This window comes from Aythya fuligula, chromosome 1, assembly GCF_009819795.1.
Source record: "Aythya fuligula isolate bAytFul2 chromosome 1, bAytFul2.pri, whole genome shotgun sequence".
Lineage (NCBI taxonomy): Eukaryota > Metazoa > Chordata > Aves > Anseriformes > Anatidae > Aythya > Aythya fuligula.
In genome coordinates, this window is record NC_045559.1 from 21,367,504 (window position 1) to 21,391,883 (window position 24,380).

At 39.9% G+C, this 24,380-nt stretch overlaps 1 protein-coding gene across 1 annotated transcript; it reads right to left on the reverse strand.

Annotated features, from left to right (window-relative positions):
• Nucleotides 1-2,897: 2,897 nt before the first annotated feature.
• On the reverse strand, nt 2,898-24,148 carry TUBGCP6 (tubulin gamma complex associated protein 6). The gene is made up of 26 exons (XM_032200100.1): nt 24,088-24,148; nt 23,011-23,824; nt 21,494-21,657; nt 19,922-20,132; nt 19,222-19,395; nt 18,015-18,136; nt 17,606-17,681; nt 16,998-17,107; nt 15,178-15,269; nt 14,939-15,078; nt 14,143-14,292; nt 13,391-13,472; nt 13,219-13,307; nt 12,931-13,046; nt 12,131-12,269; nt 11,923-12,039; nt 10,355-11,669; nt 9,896-9,951; nt 9,457-9,643; nt 9,018-9,186; nt 7,931-8,072; nt 6,733-6,927; nt 6,332-6,464; nt 5,886-6,099; nt 5,050-5,249; nt 2,898-3,353 (listed from the first exon to the last, which is right to left on the reverse strand). Exons 2-26 carry the CDS (start codon nt 23,761-23,763, stop codon nt 3,262-3,264), a joined length of 5,238 nt encoding a protein of 1,745 aa, XP_032055991.1. The 5' UTR covers nt 23,764-23,824; nt 24,088-24,148; the 3' UTR covers nt 2,898-3,261.
• Nucleotides 24,149-24,380: the final 232 nt, after the last annotated feature.

Below are 24,380 nucleotides of genomic sequence, written 5' to 3' on the forward strand. Positions count from 1 at the left end.
AACATGCGTCAGTTATTCCAATTTGAGGGGTTTCTTCATTTCTGAAGTGCTGTTTCTAAACAAGCAGTATTTTCCAAATTAGAACTACTAGCACTGGACAGGAGGAGGTTAAGTTTCCTCACAGCCCTCGGGTGCTGTTTGGCCTTTGTGGCTCAGCCAGCCCAGATAACAGGATAACACCCCAGTGTTTTGGCTGTGGCTGGGCCCTGTTTTCCCAGTCAAGGCCTTCTCTTTTTCTCACCCGCCATCCCCAAGGCCCCCAGACCGAGCGGTGGGTGAGGGGCTGGGAGGGGACACAGGTGGCCTGAAGTGCACACAAGGCTCCTTCCACACCTTAGCTCATCCCGCTCTGTGATAAAAACATAAAAATCAGGGGTGTCGGCCAAGGGAGCCATCACTCCAAGCAGGGCCAGGTGCCAATTTTGTGGGAGGCGAGGAGTGAGGCCCTTGCAGCATTTCCCTGCTCCTGCCCCCTCATTTTTCTTTCTCTGTTTTCCCTCCTGGCCCATGTCGGGTGACGGGAGCTGAGGGAGCACCTGCGCGGCTGCTTGGCTGCAGGCCGGGCTCAGCCCACGCTCGCTTCTGTACTTTCTTTTCTTTCCTGAAGTCTTCTGTCTGTAAGGAACAAGGGCATCACTGCCAGGCTGCACCTGTAAAATCTTTTTTTTTTCCTTTTTCAGAAGGTGCACCAATGGGATGAATTTGGATACCACGCTCACTGTTACAGAGCGGGGGCGAGGTGCAGGCGTGCGAGGCAAACGAATTCAAGCAGCAGCGTTGGAGCTGACCCGCTGCAGGCCACGTAGTCCGACCCCAGCCCACTAGCTTTGTAAATGTTTGAAAACTGGAAATAGGAAGGTGAAAGACGCATAAGGGATTAAGGAGGAAAAAAAAAAAAAGGCACTTTTGGGATAAATTTACAAGAAACTGACGGTTCTTTGCCAGTTTAGTGTGTCAGTAACAGGGAATGGAGTAAGCTGGAATGCAGCAACCTGAGGCAGGTTTTATAACACCGTGCTGGGGAATCTTGCACCAGTATGCAGCAGGAGGAGGATGAGCAGTGCTTGGGGCTGGCATTTGAGAAGTTGGATTTTTTTTTTTTTTTTTTTTTTTTTTTTTAGCTCCTGCTAACCTTCCTGTTTTCCTTCCTTACACAGGGCTCCTCTAGAAATCAAATGAGAGGCAATGGCTGCTCTTACATAACGGCAGCAGGAGCTCAGTTTTGGGTCTCTGAATGTGTCGTCCCTCTTCCCACGCAATCTTTGCACGCTGTGTCCGTGGCCTGCTCGGGCACTAAGGCAGGTCAGTTGGCTACAGGCGGGCGGGGGGGGCTTTCCTCCTGCAGTTGCACTGGGTTCAGGGGAACGCTGCGACTTTGTCCCTCTATTTATGCTGCAGTGCAGAGCGCTGAGGTCCCAAACACCAGCCGCTCCCTCTGGAAGCTGTTTGGCTGCTCTCTAGTGGAGAGTTGTGTGTCAGGACAAGGCAGCATCGGAACAGAAGGGAAACTTGTGCATACACACAGTTACTTGCCTTAGTTCTGGATGAGGAAGTCAGGTAGGCAAACATGCAACAAAATACATAAATCTGCAAGCCACCTGTTCCTTCCATCATTCCTATTCTGGGAGAACGAGAGAAGATCGGGTTTGAGACCAGCTAAGGAACTGCAGGTCACTAAGCTAAAGCTGCACACGTCCATGGAACCTGAGGAGAGGCATCCACTGGTCTCCAGGGAGACCTTAGTGCAGCCTTCCAGTACCTAGAGGGACCTATGGGAAAGTTGTCAGGGAGTGTAGCAAGGGGGAAGGGCTTTAAACTAAAAGGGAGTAGATTTAGACTAGATATTTGGAAGAAATTCTTCACTCAGAGGGCGGTGAGGCACTGGCACAGGCTGCCCAGAAAAGCTGTGGATGCCCCATCCCTGGAGGTGTTCAAGGCCAGGCTGGATGGGGCTTGGAACAATGTGGTCTGGTTGGAGGTGTCCCTGCCCATGGCAGGGGGGTTGGGATTAGATGGTCTTTGTGGTCCCTTCCAACCCAAACCTTTCTATGACTCTGCACAGCAGAAGGAAATGAGTGAAGTAGAGCAGAGGTACAGAAACAGAATTGGTGTGTTACAGCTGGGTGTTACTTGATCTTTGATCCTGACTTTAGTACCAGAGCAGAAGCAAAACCCTCAGGTCAGCTTTACAGTTAATACATTCTGACTCTAATGCTTAGTTTATATTTCAGAAAGAAAAAGATATATGCAAAATTGTATACATATAAAAAATATCATGTTCAATATTCCATAGTACTGATATGTTGGCTGTGTCTGTAACTTTAAGTGATCACTAATCAGAAACTGAGAGTCTGATGACTGTATCTACATTTTAAGCAATTGTGACCTCATAATCTCATAATCAATGTATTCCAAACCTGAAAAATTCCAGGTGGACTGCCTCTCTACACCACTTTCATACCATGAAGTTAAACATTCAGTCATCACTTCTGACAATGTTAAAAGGAAAAATAGAAAGCAAACAAGGAGCAGAAAAATTATTAAAAAAGTGAAATGTGATCCTGCAGCTGGGAGCAGCAGCTTGAGTTTTGTTTCAGTTTAGTGATGCTGAATTTCTGTTCTAGCTCTTTTACATAATCAGTGCAAAATAAGATGCATAGCTTAAATCAGGAGTAAGGAAAGTAAGTTGGGTATGAGTGATCCAAGTACCAAGCTCCTAGTGAGCAGATCTTACTGTGTTTTATCAAGGCCCCTTCTTCCACTGTAACTACCAGACTTCAAGAAACTAATTACCATCTTTAGACTGAGAAGTAAGATCAGTGTGTAAATAAAACACATCAAATAGGTTGTCTGAACGGTTGTACCTCATACTGGTCTAAAAAATTGTAGAAAGTATATTTTATTTCACATAGATGTATTTACATTGGAGGAAATAACAACACTGAAAATACAACATTTACACATTCACAGATGTACAGTTCTACACTCTCTCTCCTGTTAAGACTTGGCACTCATCTTCTCTTTGCAATAATGACAACATCAATTCTCAGCAGATCAAGCAACTGGAAGGTGTTACAAATTTTAAGATGCATTGTTCTCTGCATGTGGTGCTGATATTCTTCAAGCTATTAGATGATGGGTTATTTCACTGGAGAAAAATGCCTCTTGCATGGCATTTACATAAGCTTCTATAAGTTATAAGCATATAGGTTTATCTGTTTTGGCTTTACCATGCTATCAGTGATCCTTACTCTGAAGGTCTCAGTTATCTTTGTAGTAGTTATTAAAGTTGATTCGCAGTAGAAAGTCCTCCAAATGTGGCTGGTATCCTCTATTTACAAGCTTTGTTACCACTGGAAGAAGAAAAAAAAATAAGTTTCAAATAAGATTAATATTCTAATGTCAGTCAGTATCTGTGCATTTTTGTTTAAGAAAAACGAACAAACAAAAAAAAACAGCCTGCTGTTGAAATCTAAGGACAATGGATACAAACATGTAATTTTAAGTGAAACTGTATTATCCCAGTAAAGAATATGCTTTCTCCAAGCTGCTTTTACAACACGATGGTATGTTCCTATCATAGTATCAGGTGACCAGGAAGCATGTTTAGGTCCTGTGGTGAACTCTGGGAGAGGTGTTCTGCTGAGGTTTTCTTAGGCAAAGTCCATTGTGAGAGAGGATATCAAACAAATTCCCTGGACAAATCGCTCAAGCTCTATGAATAAATGAATTGACTGCTCTAAACATCCTTAGTAACAAAGCAAAGGAGGCAACTGGAACTTCCTGAGCTCATAAACATCCCATGCACTAATAGAGAGGGAATCAGCAAGCAGCGGTAGCATGCAAGGAAGAAGGGAAGGTGTAGAGTTAGAAGTTAGGGCCTGCACCAACGCCATTGAAGTCCAGACTACTTTGTATTGGCTTTCAATGGATACTGGATCGATGCATTGTGAAAGAGAGCGCGCTACAATACACGGTGATCGGAAGAACAAGTGTAGATGAACAAGCACATGTTTGTTTTGTAGTGCTAAATAAAGAGGGTGTAAAGAACTGGGTCACTCGGCAGGTTTCCTTACAGGATGCTTTATTAATCTCTGTCCATGAAGCAACCATAGATCTCGTAGTATGGGCTTAGGTGGCTCCCAGGGGTGTTCTGACTTCCTGTCGAATTTGGAAGCAGCCATTCTAACTCATCCTGAAATATCTGTTTTTGGTCCTTTGACACCATTTTTGGACACCCTTAAAGAATAAGAAGGGCAGCTCATTTCCTGAAGAATATAACCTGACTTGAAAATATTCTAGAAAAAGAGAACTAAGGAAACATTCCACTTCCTCCAGGAACTAAGGGGTTTCTAAAAGAAACCAAACCCTGTGAACTACCTTTGTACTCAGGGGAAGGACAAGTAACATCTAAAAACATAAGCAAGGCCTGAAAGACAAATGGAAAGATGTATCAAGTTTCCTCATATTATAGACTAAGCTGATAGCAAGAAGAAATTTTATCACGTTAAAGGACAAAGCATTTGGCAAATGACCTGTGCTGTTGAAAAATACTTGCCTGGAGCATCGGATATAAGCTTCAAATGCTGCCAGGAGGCTCTCTGAGCCTTAGCCTATAATGGGAGTCAGAATTTTCAGATCTCCTAACAACAGTAATATTCAGTTGATGCACACAGATAAAGCTTAGAAGTAATTTTACTTATAACTACCTCTCATTGCTGCCAATAAAAAGTTCCGGAAGTCAATTCCAGAGAAAAGAGAAAGGTAAGCATAGAGAGAGCGAGCTAAGTAGTAAATATTTGCAAATCAGCAAAGAGTTATGGTCAGTTTGGGGATATCTGTTAGACTCCTTGCGTGGACATTTTAATTGATGGATATTCAGACCTTTGCAGGTAACACAGCTTTCATTTGAGAACTACATTTTCTAACACACAGTAAGTACACACATCTTCCTACTATATGCACCGTATTTCCAAAAGCTCTTTATAATGTTTTTTTCAGTTGGCTGTTTTCTTCTATCTTTGCCCCAGAAGTTATGCAGTTTCTTACCTTTGAATAAGAAGTGGGAATAATACTTGAAGGTATTGTACGACTGCTGCATCAAACCGAAGTTGGGATGAACAGCCATCTGCTTCCCAGCATCGAAGCTCCACGACTGAGAGATCAGCTGGCTGCGGAACTTCAGAATGAGGCTGAAGATGCTATGTATAATGTTCATCACAGGGGCAGCCTTCTCGGTCAACAGACCTCTAACGAAACAAAAACAATGTTAAATGTAATTGACACCATTTATGGGCCACAGGAAGAAAAAAACGGCGTGACAATCCTTTACATTGCCTCTTTAGTTGCTTTAAAAAACAGTAAATCCACAAGTCTGCATCCAACTGCAGCATTGATTTGAAGAAGGGCTTAATCCTAACATAGCTTGCTTGCTATTCCAAGAAACTGGTACTTGCACTTTTGTATGTGATTTCTAGAATGACTTGCACATTTGCACATGACAAGGACGGGGGTGAGAAAAAACAATTGTGGCAAGTGTGCCTTAGTCTTCAGATTAGAGCTGCCCAACCTGGGTGGACTCGAGGCTTACAGCAATAGGGTGAACAGGAGCTGGAGACAGCTCCAAGGAGTCTGGGGGACTAAGGATGGGTAGCTGAGGAAAAGCATCAACGTATGGATCCTGTTATGTGCCATGATGTTTATTTCCCTTCATAAGAAGGCTTCTACTCCAGGCACTTTTATATATGAAGACTACTTATACAAAGACTTAGTCGTCTTTATAGTCAGAAGCCAATTTTGCACACATACGCTAGGCCAAACAGATGGGTAGACTGGCAGCTCCATTTACTTAAATATTTGAAGTAAAAATAAGCATGCTCGCTTGCCTGAAGATTGCTTTGTTGAGGTATTCAGCATGTGTTCTGTGAATTTCTTCCAAGTTGCCAACAGAAGACAGTTTGTTTCCAAATTCACACCACGTAACGTGAAGAATCTGATTAGCAATGTAACCTTGAATAACTTTCACAAAATGCTGCATTTCGTGTTTATACAGCTGGAGCTGTCGAAACTGAACAGAGTTTGATGTGCGACTCACTAGAGCTGAAAATAAAAACAGAAATATATTATCTTCAGGACCCACTGAGACTGTCTAAGCTCATGATTCTTAAAAGAATGAACATTTCTATTAGTAGAGCCTGCTTAAAATGCCAAGGAAGTTTCTTTATTAACTTGTGACTTCTGAAGCTTGACATGACTGTTTTAAATCATGTTTATCATCAGTTGTCAAGAACAGAGTGCTAAAAGCGTTTTAAACAGCACTTGTTATACATACCAGTGCGTTTTAGGTGAAACCAAACATCCTTGAGAGTCCACACCATGTGCTTCAACTGGAGCAAAAAGGAGAAGATCTTGTTGTATTTATTCATGCAGCTCTCCGTTATGACAATATTCAGAGGCCAGTCAACCTAAAAGAAATAACCAAGTGCTGATCGTAACGCATTTCTGTGCTAGACATTATTAGAATATTTCAAATGCAAGTACTTCAGAGACATATAAATTAATACATGTCTATTAATGTAATGCAATGGCCAGGATGGGTAAATCCTGTGTTTCCAATTACACAAGTTTTGACTCCATTCTTAAAGGTACTCCATTATTAAGAACATATTCAACCACAGTACCTAAGAACCATGGTATCACTGCAGTACTACTGCTTTCTACACATTTTCTTACCTTGTACCTGAGCTCTAAGCAACTCAGAGCATCGGGTGCGTTAGGCTTGAACACTTCAGGAAGGTACTTGAGGGCAAAAGAAAGATTGGAAGCAAGCTGGGTGTCACCATGAAGACTGTACTGTAACGCTTTATTCAGGATAGAATTAAGAACCAGTGGATTCAGCAGTTCACCAGGTGTTTGCCCCGATCCAAGCTATGGGAAGAAGAAATCCTAATTACACAGTGTTAATAAAGAGTGATGGCTGTTGAACACAGGTGAATTAAAGTGGTGACTGCCCCCCTTGCCCCACCATTCAGACTAGAAGGTCCTACTTCTGCAGTAGGGATGCACAAGCAACTTATTGAAGAAACTTCGGAACTATTTCTGTCCGCAGCATCAAGGCAATCCCATACTTGCACTGATTTCTTTTTGACATGCTGGACTGCAGTGTGCTGTGGTTCGGGAGCTGCGAAGCTTTCCTGCTGCAGGGAATGCAGCCTTTGGGCTTCGGTGGGGCTGAAAGCCCCAGCCTGCCCATCTCACCGACTCAGCACCCTCAGAGGCACACAACTCAAGCTGTTCAAAGAGTCTAAGCCCCGGAGTGCTTCCCCTAGCTGGGAAAAGGATATGTGTATGTATCCTGGGACACAGGCACGTATCTGACTGACAATCACATAAATTAACCCTGGCTGTCCCTCCTACCTTGCTGCCTTCCCCTGAACACAGGGGTAAGTCACAAGAATGCAGCCTCATCAGAGAGCCCAGCACCCTCTTCAATATCCTCCCCTCTGCTCTATAGGATATCTGGGGCAAGAGTTGGCATTTTACAGCACAGGCCTTTGCACTGGATCTCAAGCAAGTTGCAACAGGCTCTTACAGCTTTGCTGCTGGCAGATGGGAGTAGGCAGAGCAATACTGCAGCAGTTCTCAGAGGAAAGAATGAAATTTCCTTCCATAACTGTTGGTCTGTCAAAGTTAGAAATCATTACTCTCAGTGTGCCAAATACTCTCTGTACTGCTGGGATTAGCAATAGGAAATATTACTCTCTTCCTTAGGATCTGAGCAAAGGCCTTTTGCCTCAGTCCTTACGAGCTTAAGAGGCACAAGCTAGGATTGTAATTCACACCATTCTCTTACTCCCAGCCAAATGAATCCAGAGGAGACAAGCTAAAACAGACAACCAAAAAACAAAGGTTAAGAAGACACAGCAAATACCTTCTCAAACAACAGGTCGCTGAGTGACTGAGCAAACTCCCCATCTTCCATTAATAAAAAATGTCTCAGTGCTTCAAAATGCTTCTCTACGTTCAGCTCCACAAAGTAGTAATCAACTATTGCTTTGTTCACAAGAGAAACACTAAGAATTAAAACACAGAAAAGGTATTATTCTTACAAGGAACTCCTCCTTACTGTTAACATTCAGCTGTGGCTACTTCAGGTTAATGCTCCAGTGCTTTGATATCCAAGACAGGACGACATTCACATAAGCAAAAGAGAACGAAAAAAAGCTTATGATCAAAAATCTTCATCCAGAATATGCCGGAATTAGAACCTGCCACTTCAGAAGATGGGGTTTAAACTTTAAATCATGTAATCTGCTTACCAGGGACAGGCTAATTCTGCCAGCACACAGCTCAGAATTAACGTACTCTGCTTTGCTGAAAACAGTCACCTGTATACACGTACCTCTTGTAGCCAAAATGGATGTTTAAAACTAAGCGGGTGAATTAGAGCTTTCTATGTAGAGCTAATATACCACTAGATATATTAATAAGATGGTCCAACACACGTGTGGTTTCCTTTTATATACCAGCAGAACAAGAACAGCTTCTATTAAACTTCAAAACAGCTTTGAAGACAATGGAGTTCCCATAGAAACATAAAAATATCCTGCTCAATATGCACAAGCTTTTGCATAAACAATTTTCTTTTGTTTCCTCATCTTTCACCTACCCAAGAAAGCACAAACCTTATAAATAATACACTGCAATGCAAACTGCTGCAAATTCCAGCATTCTGATAGCAAGCTCTTCCCCTCTAAGCCTTTGTATGTCAAAACAGACCTTCAATTTTTTCATTTACAATTAAAAATATATATTTATGTTGCTATTTATAATGTAAATCTGAACTTTTTAGCCAGTAATGGACATCCACTGGACCACTTCTGGGACCAAAGAGAAAATTTAGGAAAACACTTCTGTGTGCAACTCTAGTCTCAGAAAAGCACTAATGAAGAATACTGCATGAAGTGGGAAGAATTAATCAGTGTAAAATGGATTCCCTATTTCTAACAGGTACTCACTGAGAGACGAGGGGAGCAGTAATAGAACGTTTCATCAGCACTGGCAGGGACAGGAGCTCACTCAGCTGTACAGCCGTTTCATCTGTTGCTGACTGCACCATAGGGTCCACAGGAAAAGTGTATGATCTTGGTATCACGTGATGCAGGAGATGGGAAACTGGTAGTTCTGCTAAATTTAAAAACATACAGACATTGTAAGTTGTTATACTTAAGCGATGTGATGATCTGTTTCTGTTAATCTCCACAAACCCCTCTGCATTAGAAAATCATAATGTGTCAACAAGTATTTCTCATCTTTGTGCTAGAAACAAATTGTTTAGGTGCAGTTCATAATATTGATAATTTACTGGAAATTCAGGTAGTTCTTCTGTCACTCAGCTTTCTTGCTCAAGTTTACTACATCTTCCTCTTGATCTACTATTCCATGAGTTCTACTCACACATCAAATCGTAACTATCTTGGTATTTTTCAATACAGTACTGATCCGATAAGGCTTTCAAATAAGCTTGTTCTTTCTTCCACGTATCTTCCTCTTCCTCATCCTTAGTTTCGGGAGCTCTAGGTTCAGAAAGTACAGTTTCTTGAGGCCCAGTATCCTGTGGAACTGCTTTTTCGTGTTCTTCTGCCTAAAAGAAAAAAAAAAAGGAAAAATTACCCTTAGGAGAGCTGCTGGTTTTGTATGTTGACACTTCATTTGTTCTCACAGGTAATTGACTAGTTGTTCCATTTGAAAATAAGAGAGCTTACCTGCCTATAGTTTTTTTATGTACAAAACCAATACAGTATTACAATGATTAATAAATTTAAACTGATTTACTACCTTAACTACCGGACCACTAGGAACAGGAAGCCTTCTGCACTCCTAGTTTGTTTCTTACCTGTACACTCTGTGTGGAATCTGGAGAAGGGTCCTTGCTGACCCCATCTGCAATTACTGTAATTACAAATAAAGACAATTACTCAGACCTGCTTACAGTACTTAGTTCATGCTTCAGATCTGCTCCCAAAGTTGCTCAAAATTCCTCTAATTTGTCACAGAACCAGCCACCCCAGTAACAGTCCCTCTCCATAGTCACACCCAGGCAGTTTTGTGCATGTTCTCCACCCAGGATCACATGAGGTCCTGTTTCACAAAGTTTGGGGCCCTTTTTAAAAAATATATTTTTTTTCTGTTTCTTTTATACAGGAGACAAGACCAAGTTAAATTCTTGCCTCTGAATTCTAATAGCACCTAAAATCATACATAAGGAATTCAGAAATAAGTACACATTTTGAACATGAACAGTGACTTTTAAAACCTCTTAAATGCTGACTGAATAAATGTAATTTTATTTTACCTTCTTGTTTCTCTTCTGGTGTACATTCTTTTTTGTCATCTTCAGTAGTAGCATCAGGAAAGACTGGACCACTGTCAGATGACTGTGACTGTGGTGAAATCTTTTCCTTAGCTTGTGATGTTTTTCCTTCCTTTCTACTCGCTTCAGCAGGAGATAATTCTTCGTTGTACAGAAGCAGCTGAACTGTTGAGTCAGCTGAAGGGCCAGAAATGGGTTTACGGTGAGGTATTGGATCATCTTCTGTAGATGGAGCCCACTGCCCTATCTGGATACTTGACTGGGATGCATGACCGAACGGGCTCCAACGAGATTTCGAAGGCTCCGTGTCTGAAACCAGCTCTCCAATTTTGATGTGTGACTGTGAGGCGTGCCCGTGGATGTTCCAGCGAGGTCTGGCTGAGACAACCTCTGACATGTTTTCACCGATCTTAATATTGGCATCAGATGCATGGCCGTGGATGTTCCACCGAGGCCTTGCGGGAGCCACATTTGACACATACTCGCCGATCTTAATATTGGCTTCTGAAGCATGTCCGTGAATGCTCCACCTGGGTCTCGAGAGCTCTACCTCTGAAGCATATTCCCCAATTTTAATATGAGCTTCAGAAACATGCCCATGAATATTCCACCGGGGGCGGGTAGACTCAACTTCAGGAGTGTAGCTGCTGATTTTTATGTGGGAGTCGGAAGCATGCCCGTAAGGATTTGAACGTGGCTGGTAAGTGTCCACCTGAGGCACATATTCTCCCACTCCAATGTTGGCATCAGATGCATGTCCGTGGATATTCCACCGAGGCCTTCTATACTCCACATCAAACGCATTTTCTCCGATTCTAACGTGTCCCTGCCAAGCAGCAGATGGCCTGAGAACTGTGTTAAAATCATACTCGTTTTGCTGATGGACTGGTGTATTGCCTTCTCCTTCCAGCGCTCCGCTCAAGACAGGTGGATTTTCATTTAACTGAGAAGTCTCTGAGAGATCCGAGTTAATATTTCGAAATGCCTCATCTAGCAAGGATCCCTGCACGCTAATGGCAACGGGTTGTTCATCTTGTGGCTTTGATAAGAAATCTTCTATATTCACATTGGATTCGGGTGAGGAATCAGCACCGTATAGAGGGCTGCATGCTTGCTCTGAATTCTGGGGATTGCTTTCGGACCCTTCAGCTTTAGGCTGAAAATGCTGACCAGCATTATTACTTGTCACCTGTGGCACAGTCAATGCTTTGTCAGTAGAAGTAACATATTCCAGTCCAGGCTCGGAGTCTTTTCTGTCAGCTGGCTCACTAGGATGCAGAGGTTTCACAGATGATACCTGAAAGAGAAATGATTATTTCACTGTATGGCTAACCACAGAATCAAGCTACTTATTAGGGTACCACTTTATTACATGTAAGATTTTAATTTTTCCAAATTTTTACAGGTATTACAAATACTGTGGTGACTACTCACTCACCCTGCTGCTATAATGAACCTTCTGTTTACTGAACAGAACTGAACTACGAAATGAACTCCCCGAGGGAAACCTGGCACGCCTACCTGGAGTTTATGTAAGCAAATAAACTCACTTGTGAACGTGGATCTTCCACAACGGTGTTTCTATCTAAAGCCAACTGGCACTGCTTATAAGGAATAATATCTAATTTTCTCCTGTAGTTTCCATCTGGAAGTTTTTCAAGCATTTCCTGTAAATAAAAATGACAAAACAGAAGTCTTACAATGTACCAAGTACTAGATTTTCTACAGAACATTTCTTTAAATCTTTTCAGAAAATACCTCGATGCGTTTTTGATCGTCCAGTAGAAACTTAATACGGGCTGTTTCCAACTTGTGTCGCTGGATTTTCCACAAAGCTCTTTGTTCCCTACGGGCTGCATCATCAGAAAGTTTGCTGTAATGGTCAATCAATTCTTGCCTAAATGAAAGAAAAATAAAGTTACAGATTTCCACAAACTGATTTTCCTCTTCCCTTCTGACGAATAAGCCCTTTTTGAACTTCAGAACTGAGAACTAAATTTTTAACAGTAAAAAACAGAGGCTTTAACAGTAAAAAAACAGGACTGTATTCTTAGCATATTTGTGTTCCTACAGCTATGCTAGTATGTCATTCATTTTTGTAAGTATTTTTAGATCTAACAGTATAAAATGAAATACAACTAGATGTACAACAAAAGCAAACCAAATAATTAATCATCAGTGTAAACTCCTCTGCTTTTTACTTCCGATCTGAGACATACACGTGACCACTTTTGCTGTGGGCTCAGCTTTTAATTCTAAGATGTAGCTAACATTTTTCTTTAACCTCGTAACAAAAACCAGACTGGACAGGATTGGCACAAATCAGTGGGTCTCAAAATATTGAACTGCTGAACTATACTAAATCACAAACTTGCTCATAGATCACAAAAAATCCTTGCATCTGTCTTTTAACTACAAACATTACCCTTATAGGGCAATGTCTGGGAATCTCTGGGTACTGTTAATGTCATAAATTGCAAAATAAAGTATTTTTTTCTGAGGTCTTCATGACAATTTCTGAGTATCTAAGCTTGGGAAGGCCAGTAAGGTATGTTTACCTTGCTTTTTTTTCTAGTTCCTCTTCTAAAGCTTTCAGTCTTCTTTCTCTCTCTCTGAGCTCTCGGGCATAGCTGAAATCATCATCAATCTCCTCTTGTTTTATTGCAAGGCGACGCTGCATAAATATTTAAAACCTTTAAAAGCCACTCTCAGTACCAGCTGTGATGTATGCATCTGCACAAAGTTCTTATTTGCACCTTATGAGCTATCCATTCAACTTCAATACTGTAATTCAAAATAACCTTTCAGTGATTTGTCTAAGAAATTCACTTAGCCTTTAGAAATACCTCCTGGTCTTTTGCAAATTGCTCCTTCAACTTCTGAAACTGTTCGCGTTTCTTTGCATCCAAAGCCATTCGTTCTGATATTTGTCGATCTGTATTTCAATAGAGATACTGTTACTATACATTAACAAACCTACTAGGACACACGAACACATGAAGCTCCATCACAGCTTACCATTAATGGCTTTTAGTACTTTGCTAGCACTTTCTCGAGCGTGAACAATTAACTCTTGTTTGGCGATTTCCATGCGCAAATCCTAGAAGAAAATAAAAATAAATCAACCAATCAGAAAAAAAAGTCAACAGGTAGAAATATTTCTATTATTTGAGACTTGGAAATACACCACCACTTAGACAGAAGCACACTTTAAAATTAATCCATGATTACAGTATCCAAATATGAATCCAGCAATTAATTAAAATGAAAGTATATAATCAGTTAAAACTATTACTGAAAGCTTATTAATCTCTAGACCTTACATCAAACCAAACCAATCCAGTATACATACACATTGATGCAATATGAAAGACAGAACTAAAAGTGTTCTGACAAAATGATTAGCTGTGCAAATTATAAAAAGAGCATTATCTGAATACTAATTAGCTTGTTGCATTTGTTAAATTAGAACCTAACAGTATTTTCAGTGCTTTTCAGCAGCAAGGCAAATCTCTTGCTGCAAAGAACTAAAATGGAAGTCCAAGCCTCCTTGAAAATATGAAAATGCTGAGAAATAACAAGACACTGCCTCATGTTTTATATGTTGTCTTAGAGGATTATTTGCTGCACTAACAATTCAAACAGCAATTGGCAAATGAGAAAATTATGACCATGAATATAAATTCTTTCTAAGTTACAACATAAAACAAAGAAGAGTATTCAAGAAAAGAAATCCCAACAATGAGATCTTTATTTTTTCATTCATTTACCTTTTCCTCCTTGCTTATGGAACTGTATCGGGCAATTCTCTCCATTCGACCTACGTACACCGCACAATCTCTCTCTATTTCTTTCAGCTCCTCAAGTGAAAAAATAACTGAAATTCGGGGAACAGGTATATCTGACCAACATATATAATGCTGAAAAATAAAGAGAAATTTACTTTTAAATATATTTTTAAAATTGTAAAATATTAGATTATGAGCTCATATTACAATTTTTCTTCAGACACCTCTGTGGTTGTTTCACTGGTGTGCACACCCAGAAAAGAGTGAAGACAAAAAGTATTTTAACATGTTCTTCTTACGAAGTACAAAACTTTTTCTGCAAAATACAAATAAACAACTATTGAAGCTCTTTTTGGAAAGGCAGTGGTAGAGCTGAAATACATGAGCTATGCAGAACTGTAACTAGGTATACCTAGTAACTAAGTAGACCTAGTAACTAAGGTGTCTTGAGTGAAAAATGGAAGGCACTTGCTTGGAAGCCTACATCATCACTCCTGCTTTCAATATAATGGAAAAATAGAAACCTAGCTTGTGCATTGTATATGATAAACCTGATGCTGTTAAAAATGTGCATTTCTGCAGTTCAGAAATTAGCAAGCAGAGTGGATAATCAGCTCACAAATACTTGACACCAAATAATTGACTTTCATGAATCAACCTCTTGCTTATGCAATACCAGTTACCAATAAAGGAGTTGCCTTGCTAAAAACACAGTAAAAGTACTCTAAAGAGACGTGATTGTTTCAATATGATAGGAAAGAACTAAACCAATACTTACCCTAGGACAACACAGTTTCAGCAAGTTTATGGTTTTCCCACATATGTATACATCATTGGCAATATGTTTAAGAAATACCGGGACACAATCTTCTACTTCTTTTGAAATCAAGACATAACCGTGAGTCCAGTAATGTTTATCTGCATATAAAATATATAAATATTTCATAATTGTGTACATTGTGTATATATGTATTTAAAAATTGTGTACATTAGAAATGTTCTGTATGCATATCATACCTCTGAAACAAAGATAATCCTCATTCACCTGAATCATGAATTCTCCATAAACGTCTCGGAATACACCGCTGTATACCCAATCATAGATAAATCTGAAAGAAATATAATTAAACAATACTGAAAATCAATCCTTTTGCCTTCTCATCTTTATTACAACCATATAATTAGTGTATTCTTTAAAACATCAAAGCACACAAGTTATAGACAGGATAAAAACAAGCAATTAAGTGCTGTCACACTGATATTTAAAGATATATACAGGACTGTGTGTATACATTTTTCTTAAAAGAAACCACCTTGATATAGAATATTTCACTGATAATTAGTTAAGATCAAAGAACACTGCCCTAGTTATTCCTGTATATAAATTTATCAAGTATATATTAAAAGGCTCCAGTCACACCGGTGACACACATTTCAGTCTCATCAAAAGAGTACAGAGCGAGTGAGAAGCAGGACAGACTTATTTTAAAGAGATGTTGTAGGAAGAAACTGAAAGGGTATAAAACAAAGATACACTACCAAGCACTTTTTCTCTGGACCTAGAGACATTTTTAATATGTGAGCAATCATGAGAACACCTATTTTGGAATATTCTTTCTTTTTCCTATTTCCTCTGTGAGATCCTAAACTTTTTTAAAAATAAAAAAGCAATTACCTGAAGCTATAGATAAAAAGGTTCTGAGCACCTTGAAGTTAATCTTCTCTTTTCTTAATAGTTCCTACACTAACACCATTTCTAGAAGCTGGGTCAGTGAAACAACAGCAAACCTCTAGCGTAGGAACCCCAGTTCCATTTTAAGGTAGTAAGTAAAAAGTTAAGAACTTCCCATGTATTAGAACTGAAGTTTCTATTATCTATTGGAGCAACAACTTCTATCAGTTAATTTCTCTCAGATTGATAAACGAGATAACGCTTTCTTCAGAGGATGGATGCTGCCTTCCATGGCAGCCCTGACAGTCTATGATTGATGTTTTGCAAAAAGTTTAGGAGTCAGTGCTGTAAATAACTATGTATTAGTACACGTAACTTCATATTTTTCAGGCTCCTAGTGATGCCATGATGTCCTGCCCTTGGTATTTCAGAAACCTGACTATATGGTATTAATTGCAGGGCAGGAACTGTTTCAATACGTCTCCTGTTAAATTGAGAAAATCTGAAAGTAAATTTCTCTGAAGAACAATTTAAGTTAAAGGAAGAAAAACTACGGGTGGGCATGTTCTAATCTTCAGTTTAGAACATTTCGACAGATTTTGTTTTTCTTTTTAAAATCACTGCATCTATTAAGTATCATCATAAACTGATAATGGACTACAGCTGTAATCCCTGTAAACAGCTATTTAAAAAAAAATTATACAGTAGTGTCACTTCAGAAGTATGTAAAATAACCATTTCTAAATTGGTGTGGGTGCTTAACTAATCTGTGCCAATCCAAGGAACACTACTTCCTGCTGTTAGTTAGTTATATCTACTTAATGAAAAATATTATTTTTTATAAGTATTATTTTTGTGCTTACTGAAAAGCTCATAAACACAATGGAAATAACCATGAGCTTTCCTAGTTTGCAAAACACCAAGAAAAATGCATCATTTGCCAGTTTCAGCATTTTACATATGTTGTTACTGAGCTGGAAAAGAGAGGGAAAGAAGCATTCAGCAAAATGAATGGACCTGAATATGTATTTAGCAGATACAGTCACATCTTATATTTTATCTGAAAATGTTAAGAGCAGTTGTTAACGGTTAGCAGAGTTGCTGACCATATTGCAATTTAAAATTGTTCTTAAACACAATTATGCACAGAACAGCGTGGACGCACCTTGTGTATGGTTCACAACTCGTCTTCAACAGAGACAGAAGAACCGGATAATGCTCATTGCTACAGTTGTTGAGAGCCTCTTTATATAGATATGAAAGCAATTTCACACCCTAAAAAAGAAAAAAAATATTCTAATATTAGATGACAAATTCCACTACAACTTTAATAGCAAAAGATTGATGAATTGAACCTTTAGATCTGTTTGACTAGACAGAGAAGTCTGGATTCACCTTACTTTAGATCATAACTGCAGTTATGATGACTTTATCTGAGCTAGCTAACCCACTGTCACTTCAAACATACCTGTTTCTCTCCAGTGACTATAGAGTTGGATTAATTTGTTTTGCTACAAACATCTCCTTTAGGATGAAATTAAATGCACTCTGAAGCTTATTTATGGTCCTTTCTTTACTTCAGGATTCGACAATACAGGACAAAATTCCAATTTTTTTAAATACTGGAGAAAAGACCCCAACATTCTAACTACAGGCACAAGATCATATCTTTGGTAGAGTAGAAGTATTTTATGTAAAATCCTACCTATTACTGAAAAATATTGTCATTACTGTAACCAGAACAAAACATAAAAACATCAAATCAATGATTACCGTAGGAAATGAAGAACCAGCTCCGCCACTGATCCCCAGTGTTGTTGTTCCTATACCACAAAGTTCAGCTAGGTATCTATAAAAAAACATCAAAGCATATGTAAGAAATTCAGTCAGAAGACTCTGAGATCACAGTGATGTGAACTTTGCTATAGCTGAGTATCATACAATGACCCTATGGTTTCATCTGTATGATAAAAGGAATAACAAAGAAATCAAATGCAAGACTTTACATGTTTTTCCCAGAACATTCAGGGATATAAAGAAGTCTTTGTTAGAAAATGCAGGAAAAATACTGAAAGACTATGTAAGAATGTCTGTTGAATATTGTCTCTTACAGTATGCAAGAAAGAATAGATTATATTTTTTCTTCTATGAAAAGCTTAAATATTTAATGTTATTCTCTTACCTCAACTGACGACCTAATTTTCTGAAGAGAAAGCTGATTGTCAGAAGACTTAAAGTAGGAGGCGTTGACAAAACACAGGCTCGGTAATATTGAAGATACTTTCTCAGACCACTTGTGAAAGCCTAGTATCAATAGAAAATATTTACGAAGTCTCACTGTTAAAGTTGGTCACAATCTACTTTCATCTCCCATCAATTGTAGCAGCAGGAAAACAAACCTTCAATAAAATATTTTGTGTGTGAAGGTGAGAGGGACTTGTACACAAAAGAGAGAGTCCACACAACTTCAGACACTCAGACTAGCCAGATGACTCCTTTATACTCGTTCTACATCCAGTGCACAGATGTACTGTACCCAGGCACAGCACAATAGAGCCTCTTGGTTCATCTTCACAGAATTGCCCTTTTGAAGAGTTCCCCATTCTCTAACAGCTCTATGGTGAACCTGGGGAAACGTGTTTCCTTACTTCCATGCTTAGACTCAATAATGGAAAAAAATCTTCTAAAATGTCTAACTCTTTCTAGCATGATTAGGAATTGAATATGATTTTTTAATTCAATTTCTATTAGCATAACTGCAAATCAAGTATGAAGAAGGCATACATTTTCATAACTAATCCTAGATGAATTCCCTGCCTTAGAAAGAAACAAATTCAATTGGTATCACACAGTGTGCATCCAGCTCAGCCTAAGATACAGAGGTTTTACAAGGAAAATTTGCACTTAATAATTCTGAACTGAGAAAAAGCAATTAAAGCTATTAAATATCATGTTTCTCTATTTCAGTTTCAAAGTATACATATGATATATATTACATATATACCCACACATACTGTATTAAGAAAGCTATTGTATTTTAAGTTTATATGTTTTAATGTATAAATGTTTCTAAAATGTCTAAAAATTCTATCCCTTTAGATCTCAACAAAACAACATGAGTAAACAAATCATACTACAAGTAATGAAGCCTTTTATCTGTTGTTTCAGTGCAGGCAAACCCTAAGTGCCCACAGCTCTGATTTTAACAGGGCTTCACAATGGCACTGTTCATTCCTGACCCGGGATGAATAAATAGAAATACTTGTACTGAAAATGCTTTACAGTTTTTCAGAAAGCAGAAATTCCAGTCTTACGTGAAACCAACATTGCCTTCTCAACCTAAAATAAGTGGCCCATTAAATCTCGATGATTTAAGACACTTGTGCTACCTGAAACACAAGCCCTTTGTTGTATGAAGAATCCAGGACTGGCTGAAGGGAGAAACGACTTAGCCGCGTGTAATAGGTCCCATATTCTGCAACTTCCGAGAGCAGGTTGTGCATCGTCTCCGGAGACGTTCCAGATACATAGACTCCCTCCTTTATCACAAATGTCTGGGCTGCCTAAAAGGAAACGAGGAGAAATAAAAAAAAAAACAAAACAGCTTCAAATATTTCACAGCTGTATTCTGATTTAAAATAGCAAACATTTACATACCTAAATATGGATGTATGCAGACACATTTTCAGTTTAGATACTCTGGTGACTCAGAGTACATATCTAGGACAATGTGATAAGCATATTAAATCGTAGCAAAAATTTTAAGAGCATGAATGATATTTTCAGATATACAGAAGAAGACTCCTTATCCCATTTCTTAATGAAAACCCAGTCTACAAAACTATTTATGCTTCTAATTTCAATAATTCATAAACCTATTTTCACTTTGAGAATGACAAGTATCTTCTGCCTTTTGCAGTAAATCATAATTCCAGTATCTAAATATGACCTTATTGCAGTTAGGTCACATTCAACTTTTTAGCAGTATCCACAAATGCAAGATCTCAAAAGAAATAAATGTATTGAAAAGGAAGCCTCTACAAAAAGAAAGAGATGCAACTAGGAAGTGCAGTTAAAAATCTTCCATACCTGATTGAGTGAAAATGTGGCAGATACCACACCAATGAGGACATTCAAGACATCCTTAACCAGTTCAGGTTCTTTCATCAGCACAAGTTGTGGAAGCTGTAGTACTGTGTTACTGAACAACTGCAATTCTCCTTCTCGAAGTTTGTAAAATTTATCAAAAGCTTCTCTCCCAGCCTCAGTAAGGTACGGTTCTTCTTTCTTACCAGGTGGACTGTCAGAGTAAATGAAACATTAAAAGGTGACTACAGGAGAAGAAAGAAATATATCTCCTAAAAATAAATTAATTAATTCATTAAAAAGGGCATTTCAGAATTTTATGCAGCCAGTGATGTGTACTGACTACAGAAAAGGTTACTAGTAATATATTACATTGTCAGAGGAACGGTCATGCACTCAATGAAACCACAGCCTTAACTCAAGACAATGAAACTGGCAGATAATTTGAACATCATCTGAGAAACAGAGACCTTGCCTGAGAATTTCCAGCTTTGTTTGTGGCTTTCCCTGCTGCAGTTTCCTTATTAGGAAAATGAGAGCAATATGCTCAGAATACCATAATGACTTGTATGAATACATTTTACCTCTTCCCTGTGAGAATTACCATCCTCTCCACAACAGATTTTCCTTCCAATTCTTCGAAAAATTCCATGTTCAAATAGTTTTTATTACATGAAAGCTTCAGGTATCTCGTCTATACTTGACTCTAAGATCCTTAAAATCAAAGCGGTAACAAGAAAAACTGTCTTTTACTCTGAGCAAAGCCAGAGTGTGCTATAGTGGCTTTGAAAAATCAGGGAACAGAAATGAGCTTCTTGGGCTCAGAGTGGAAAAACCACAGCATGGCACTGCAGAAGATGCATCACTAGACTATTACTTAACGTTTCAGAAAACATATAGAACAAATTGCTCCGAGTATCAGGCACACCACTGTTCATCAGAAATGTAAGAAAGATATTTGCTGTTTTTTTTTTTTTTTTTTTAGGGAAGCTAGGAAGCTTTTAATAGGACTACCTAGAGCATTCTTTCAGGAGATGTATCTTCTATCCAACAGTCAAAAGAACTACAGGTCTAACACCACCACCAGGACATCAGTTACCGTGACTTCTTTTGGTTACAGACAAAAGAAAAAGGAACACAACACTGGGAAATAGGGGATTCTTCTAGCACTCTACAACTGGCATTTCTCTTTAGAAATTGAAAATATGAAATCATTTGAGAACGAAATAAATTGCATAGTGCATAGAGTCAGATTAGTTAGGAAAATGTTGCCTTTCACATAATCAGCAGGTGTTCCTGTAAGCCCTTCAGTGTTTTTGACGAAGATAATTTTATGTTTTCCTATAAAATAGCTGAAATTTAGGAACTAGCTTGTGGAAATTGCATGACCTTTTTTGCTCTCAGATTTTTTGCAATCCATTAATGCAATGGATTGAATTCTGTCCATTAAATACACAATTTTCCTGTTGTGTATTTAATTCCTCTACTGAGGTCATTTGGAATTAAGGATGAAATGCACCTTCATACATTTGCATACGACGCACAGGAAGTTTGCCAATAACATCAGACACGTACTATCCAATTCTTTCCCAGCATCTTCGTTTGCTCGGTCCGTAGGTGAGCACTGCATCCCACAGGTCGATGTCTGGAGTCATGCTTGGCTCTGACTGAGAATCGGGAGTCAGGTTGGACGCTGACTGGAAGCCCTCATCTTCTGACTGGTCTATGCTTTGAGGAACCTGCCAGAGAGAGTTCAAGCTTTGTATATGAAAAGATACTACTGGAGAAATATATGCTAATAACGAAGATGTTTTGCTGTCATTTGTGATTAAGAGACTCAATGTAGCTCAACCATAGCCCACCCACCCCTTCATATCTATTTTAAGTTTCTCCTGTAAGCACTCCTTCATTTGTTATGTTTCTGCAGGTACCAGTACCTACACACAAAATGGCAATGACATCAAAATAATATACCAAGCTTGTGACATTAAAATTTACTCCTTTGGTAAGCTTATAAAAATTGACAATCTGAGCTCTTAGATATTCAACAATATGTAACACTAATAAAACAATACTGCTCAGAATATCTTTTAAACAGGTTACTAAAGCCCTAATTCTTCAAATTGGCACACATCTTGCTCAATATAATGAACATAGTTTGTTCTCTTATGCTTGTTCACATGCAGAAAATCTGCAAACGTTCGAGCACTTATACGCCACATCCTCAACTCCCACTCAATTCAACAGTTGTATGCGCAGAATAGTTCCCAGTTTTAGTAAAAGATGATCACAATTACATCCGCAGAAACACAGCATGTTCTTCAGGAAATCTCACACCCTGCAGTCTGATGGAAAGAGCACAGCACTCATTAAAAAATTTCTGCCTTCCCTCCGTGATGATTTTCATCCATACATGCACAGGGGATTTCTTTTTTAATGTGTCTGCATTCAAGTTTCAGTTAAGACCTAGAGTTAAGGGAATTGCAAGCACTATCCATATGTTAAATAGAGCAAACAAAACATGGATTAAAAAGAGAAAAACTAAAAATCTTACCAGCACAGTAAAAAACAGAAAGAAGGGGAAAGAAAGTATATTTATCTAGTACCTCTATGAGAATATAAAGTAGCAAAAATGAATAGGATGGACAAAAAAAATGATAAAGCAGAAACTGTACACAATGAAAAGGTCACAGGACAGCAGGACCCTGGAGGTTTTATGAAATATAGTAACTGACAAAAATGGTTTAGGATTCAACAAGCCAAGAAGAAAATACAAGTTAGGTCACACAAGCACATACATTCAGACAGGAATGCTTAAGCAGTCAGGCTGAATGGTAACAGACGAGACAAGGCAAAGGAGTTCAATATACAAAGCAGGCAAAAATGTAAGCAAAAGATTACTAGGGTGGGGAAGGCTGATGGCTTCATGTCATACAGCCTACAGACACATGATTTTATGCTCCAGCTTAAATTCCAACCCTGTCACGTTTCCATCACACATGAAATTACTGCCTGTATTTTAAAAAGACAGTTTCAAAATGGCCTACTGAAAGCATGCATGCACTCTGAGTCCAAAACAAATGATCCCATACTTTAATTGCAAGTCCAGACAAATCTGCATTGTCAGGCACCGGCGGCAAATCCAACTTGATGTCCATATCATACGTACGGCTGTGGACAAGAGCACCGAAGAGCGAGACACGTGTTTCTCTCTCAAACTTGTCACCAGCAGGATAGTTCTGGGAGAACAAGCCTATGGCAGGGAGTCCAGTTCCAGGAGCAGCCTCCATTATCTGAAGCGTCTTCTGAATCGTGTCATTGAACTGACATTCTTCGCTAGTTATTAGAGATTGTATATCGGCCTCAAACACACTTACATCGTAATAATCATAACCCTGATACTTGACGTTTCTCCCAACATATTTGTTGTTTTGGAAATAGTCCTTTTTTTGTGGCACGAGCTGAGGAGGGCCTGTCCCAGCAAGCTGTACGAGGAGATCCAAGACAGAATTAACCTCGGTAAATGGTAAGCAGTCCGCTGTCTCCAGCTCCTCCACCAGACTCTCCAGTCTGTCTGCCTGAGCACCCAGGCCACCAACTCGCAGGTTGAAAGACAGCATCAAAATTTTGTTTTTCACGGGAAGCCTGGAAACGTTGGATTGCAGCTTACGAGCCTCGTCTTGGAAAAGGTTCATGAAGAGGGCGTTATATGCGACCCTCTTCAGATTTTGCTTCGCCCTCCTCTTGCTGATCTTCCGCCTGCCCAGGTGGACCTTCCACGGCAAACCGGCCAAGTGTGCTTCGCACAGGTCGCCGAAGAGCTGCGTAATGCTCTCCATTTCCATCCCCACTGCCAGGCTACAGCAGCTACAGCCCGACGCCGGCGCTCTGGTCTCATGTGAGGACCTGGAAAACATCAGGAGGGAACGGAGGCGTTTGTGACACAGATACGAGAAACTGGCGAGCGTGCTTTAACTGAAACACAACGAGAGAGAAGCACACCGACACAGTTCGCATCTTGGACACGAGCTGTAAATAACAATCACTGGAGTGTTTTCACAAACACAGCGGGCCCCGGCGCGCACCTGAGGCCCTCGCCCCCCACTCCCCCAGCCCCTCCCGGCCGCTTGGCCGAGAGCAGCCCCGCAGCCCCCGCTCCCCGCCCGTACCTGGGCCGGGCTCCGCCGCGGCTCCCGGCTCCGGCACCGGCCCCGGGACGTCAAAGGCACGTCACGGCCATGCGACGGGAGGCGGCGGTGCCGAGGAGGCCGCCCTAGGGCGGGACGGGGCGGCGCTGAGGCGGCCATGAGGCGGGGTCGGCCATGAGGCGGGAACCCTGAGCGAGGGGGCGGCCGTGAGGCGGCCCCGCCGCCGCCCAGCACGGGGCTGTTCTGAGGGCTCTGCGCCGCTTTCCCTTCTCCTGCCGGACCCCCCGGGCGGTTGCACCCCCAGGAGGAATCAT

Bases quoted from the DNA above. Each gene is read 5' to 3' on its own strand.
- TUBGCP6 (XM_032200100.1), bottom strand. From the start codon at position 23,763: ATGGAAATGGAGAGCATTACGCAGCTCTTCGGCGACCTGTGCGAAGCA. The intron at 17,682-18,014 runs GTAAGAGAATAA...GTTTTTTTATAG, and splicing joins AAATTAGGTCGTCAGTTGAG to ATACCTAGCTGAACTTTGTG. The intron at 9,187-9,456 runs GTGAGTAGAACT...TTTTAAATTTAG, and splicing joins AGATAGTTACGATTTGATGT to CAGAACTACCAGTTTCCCAT.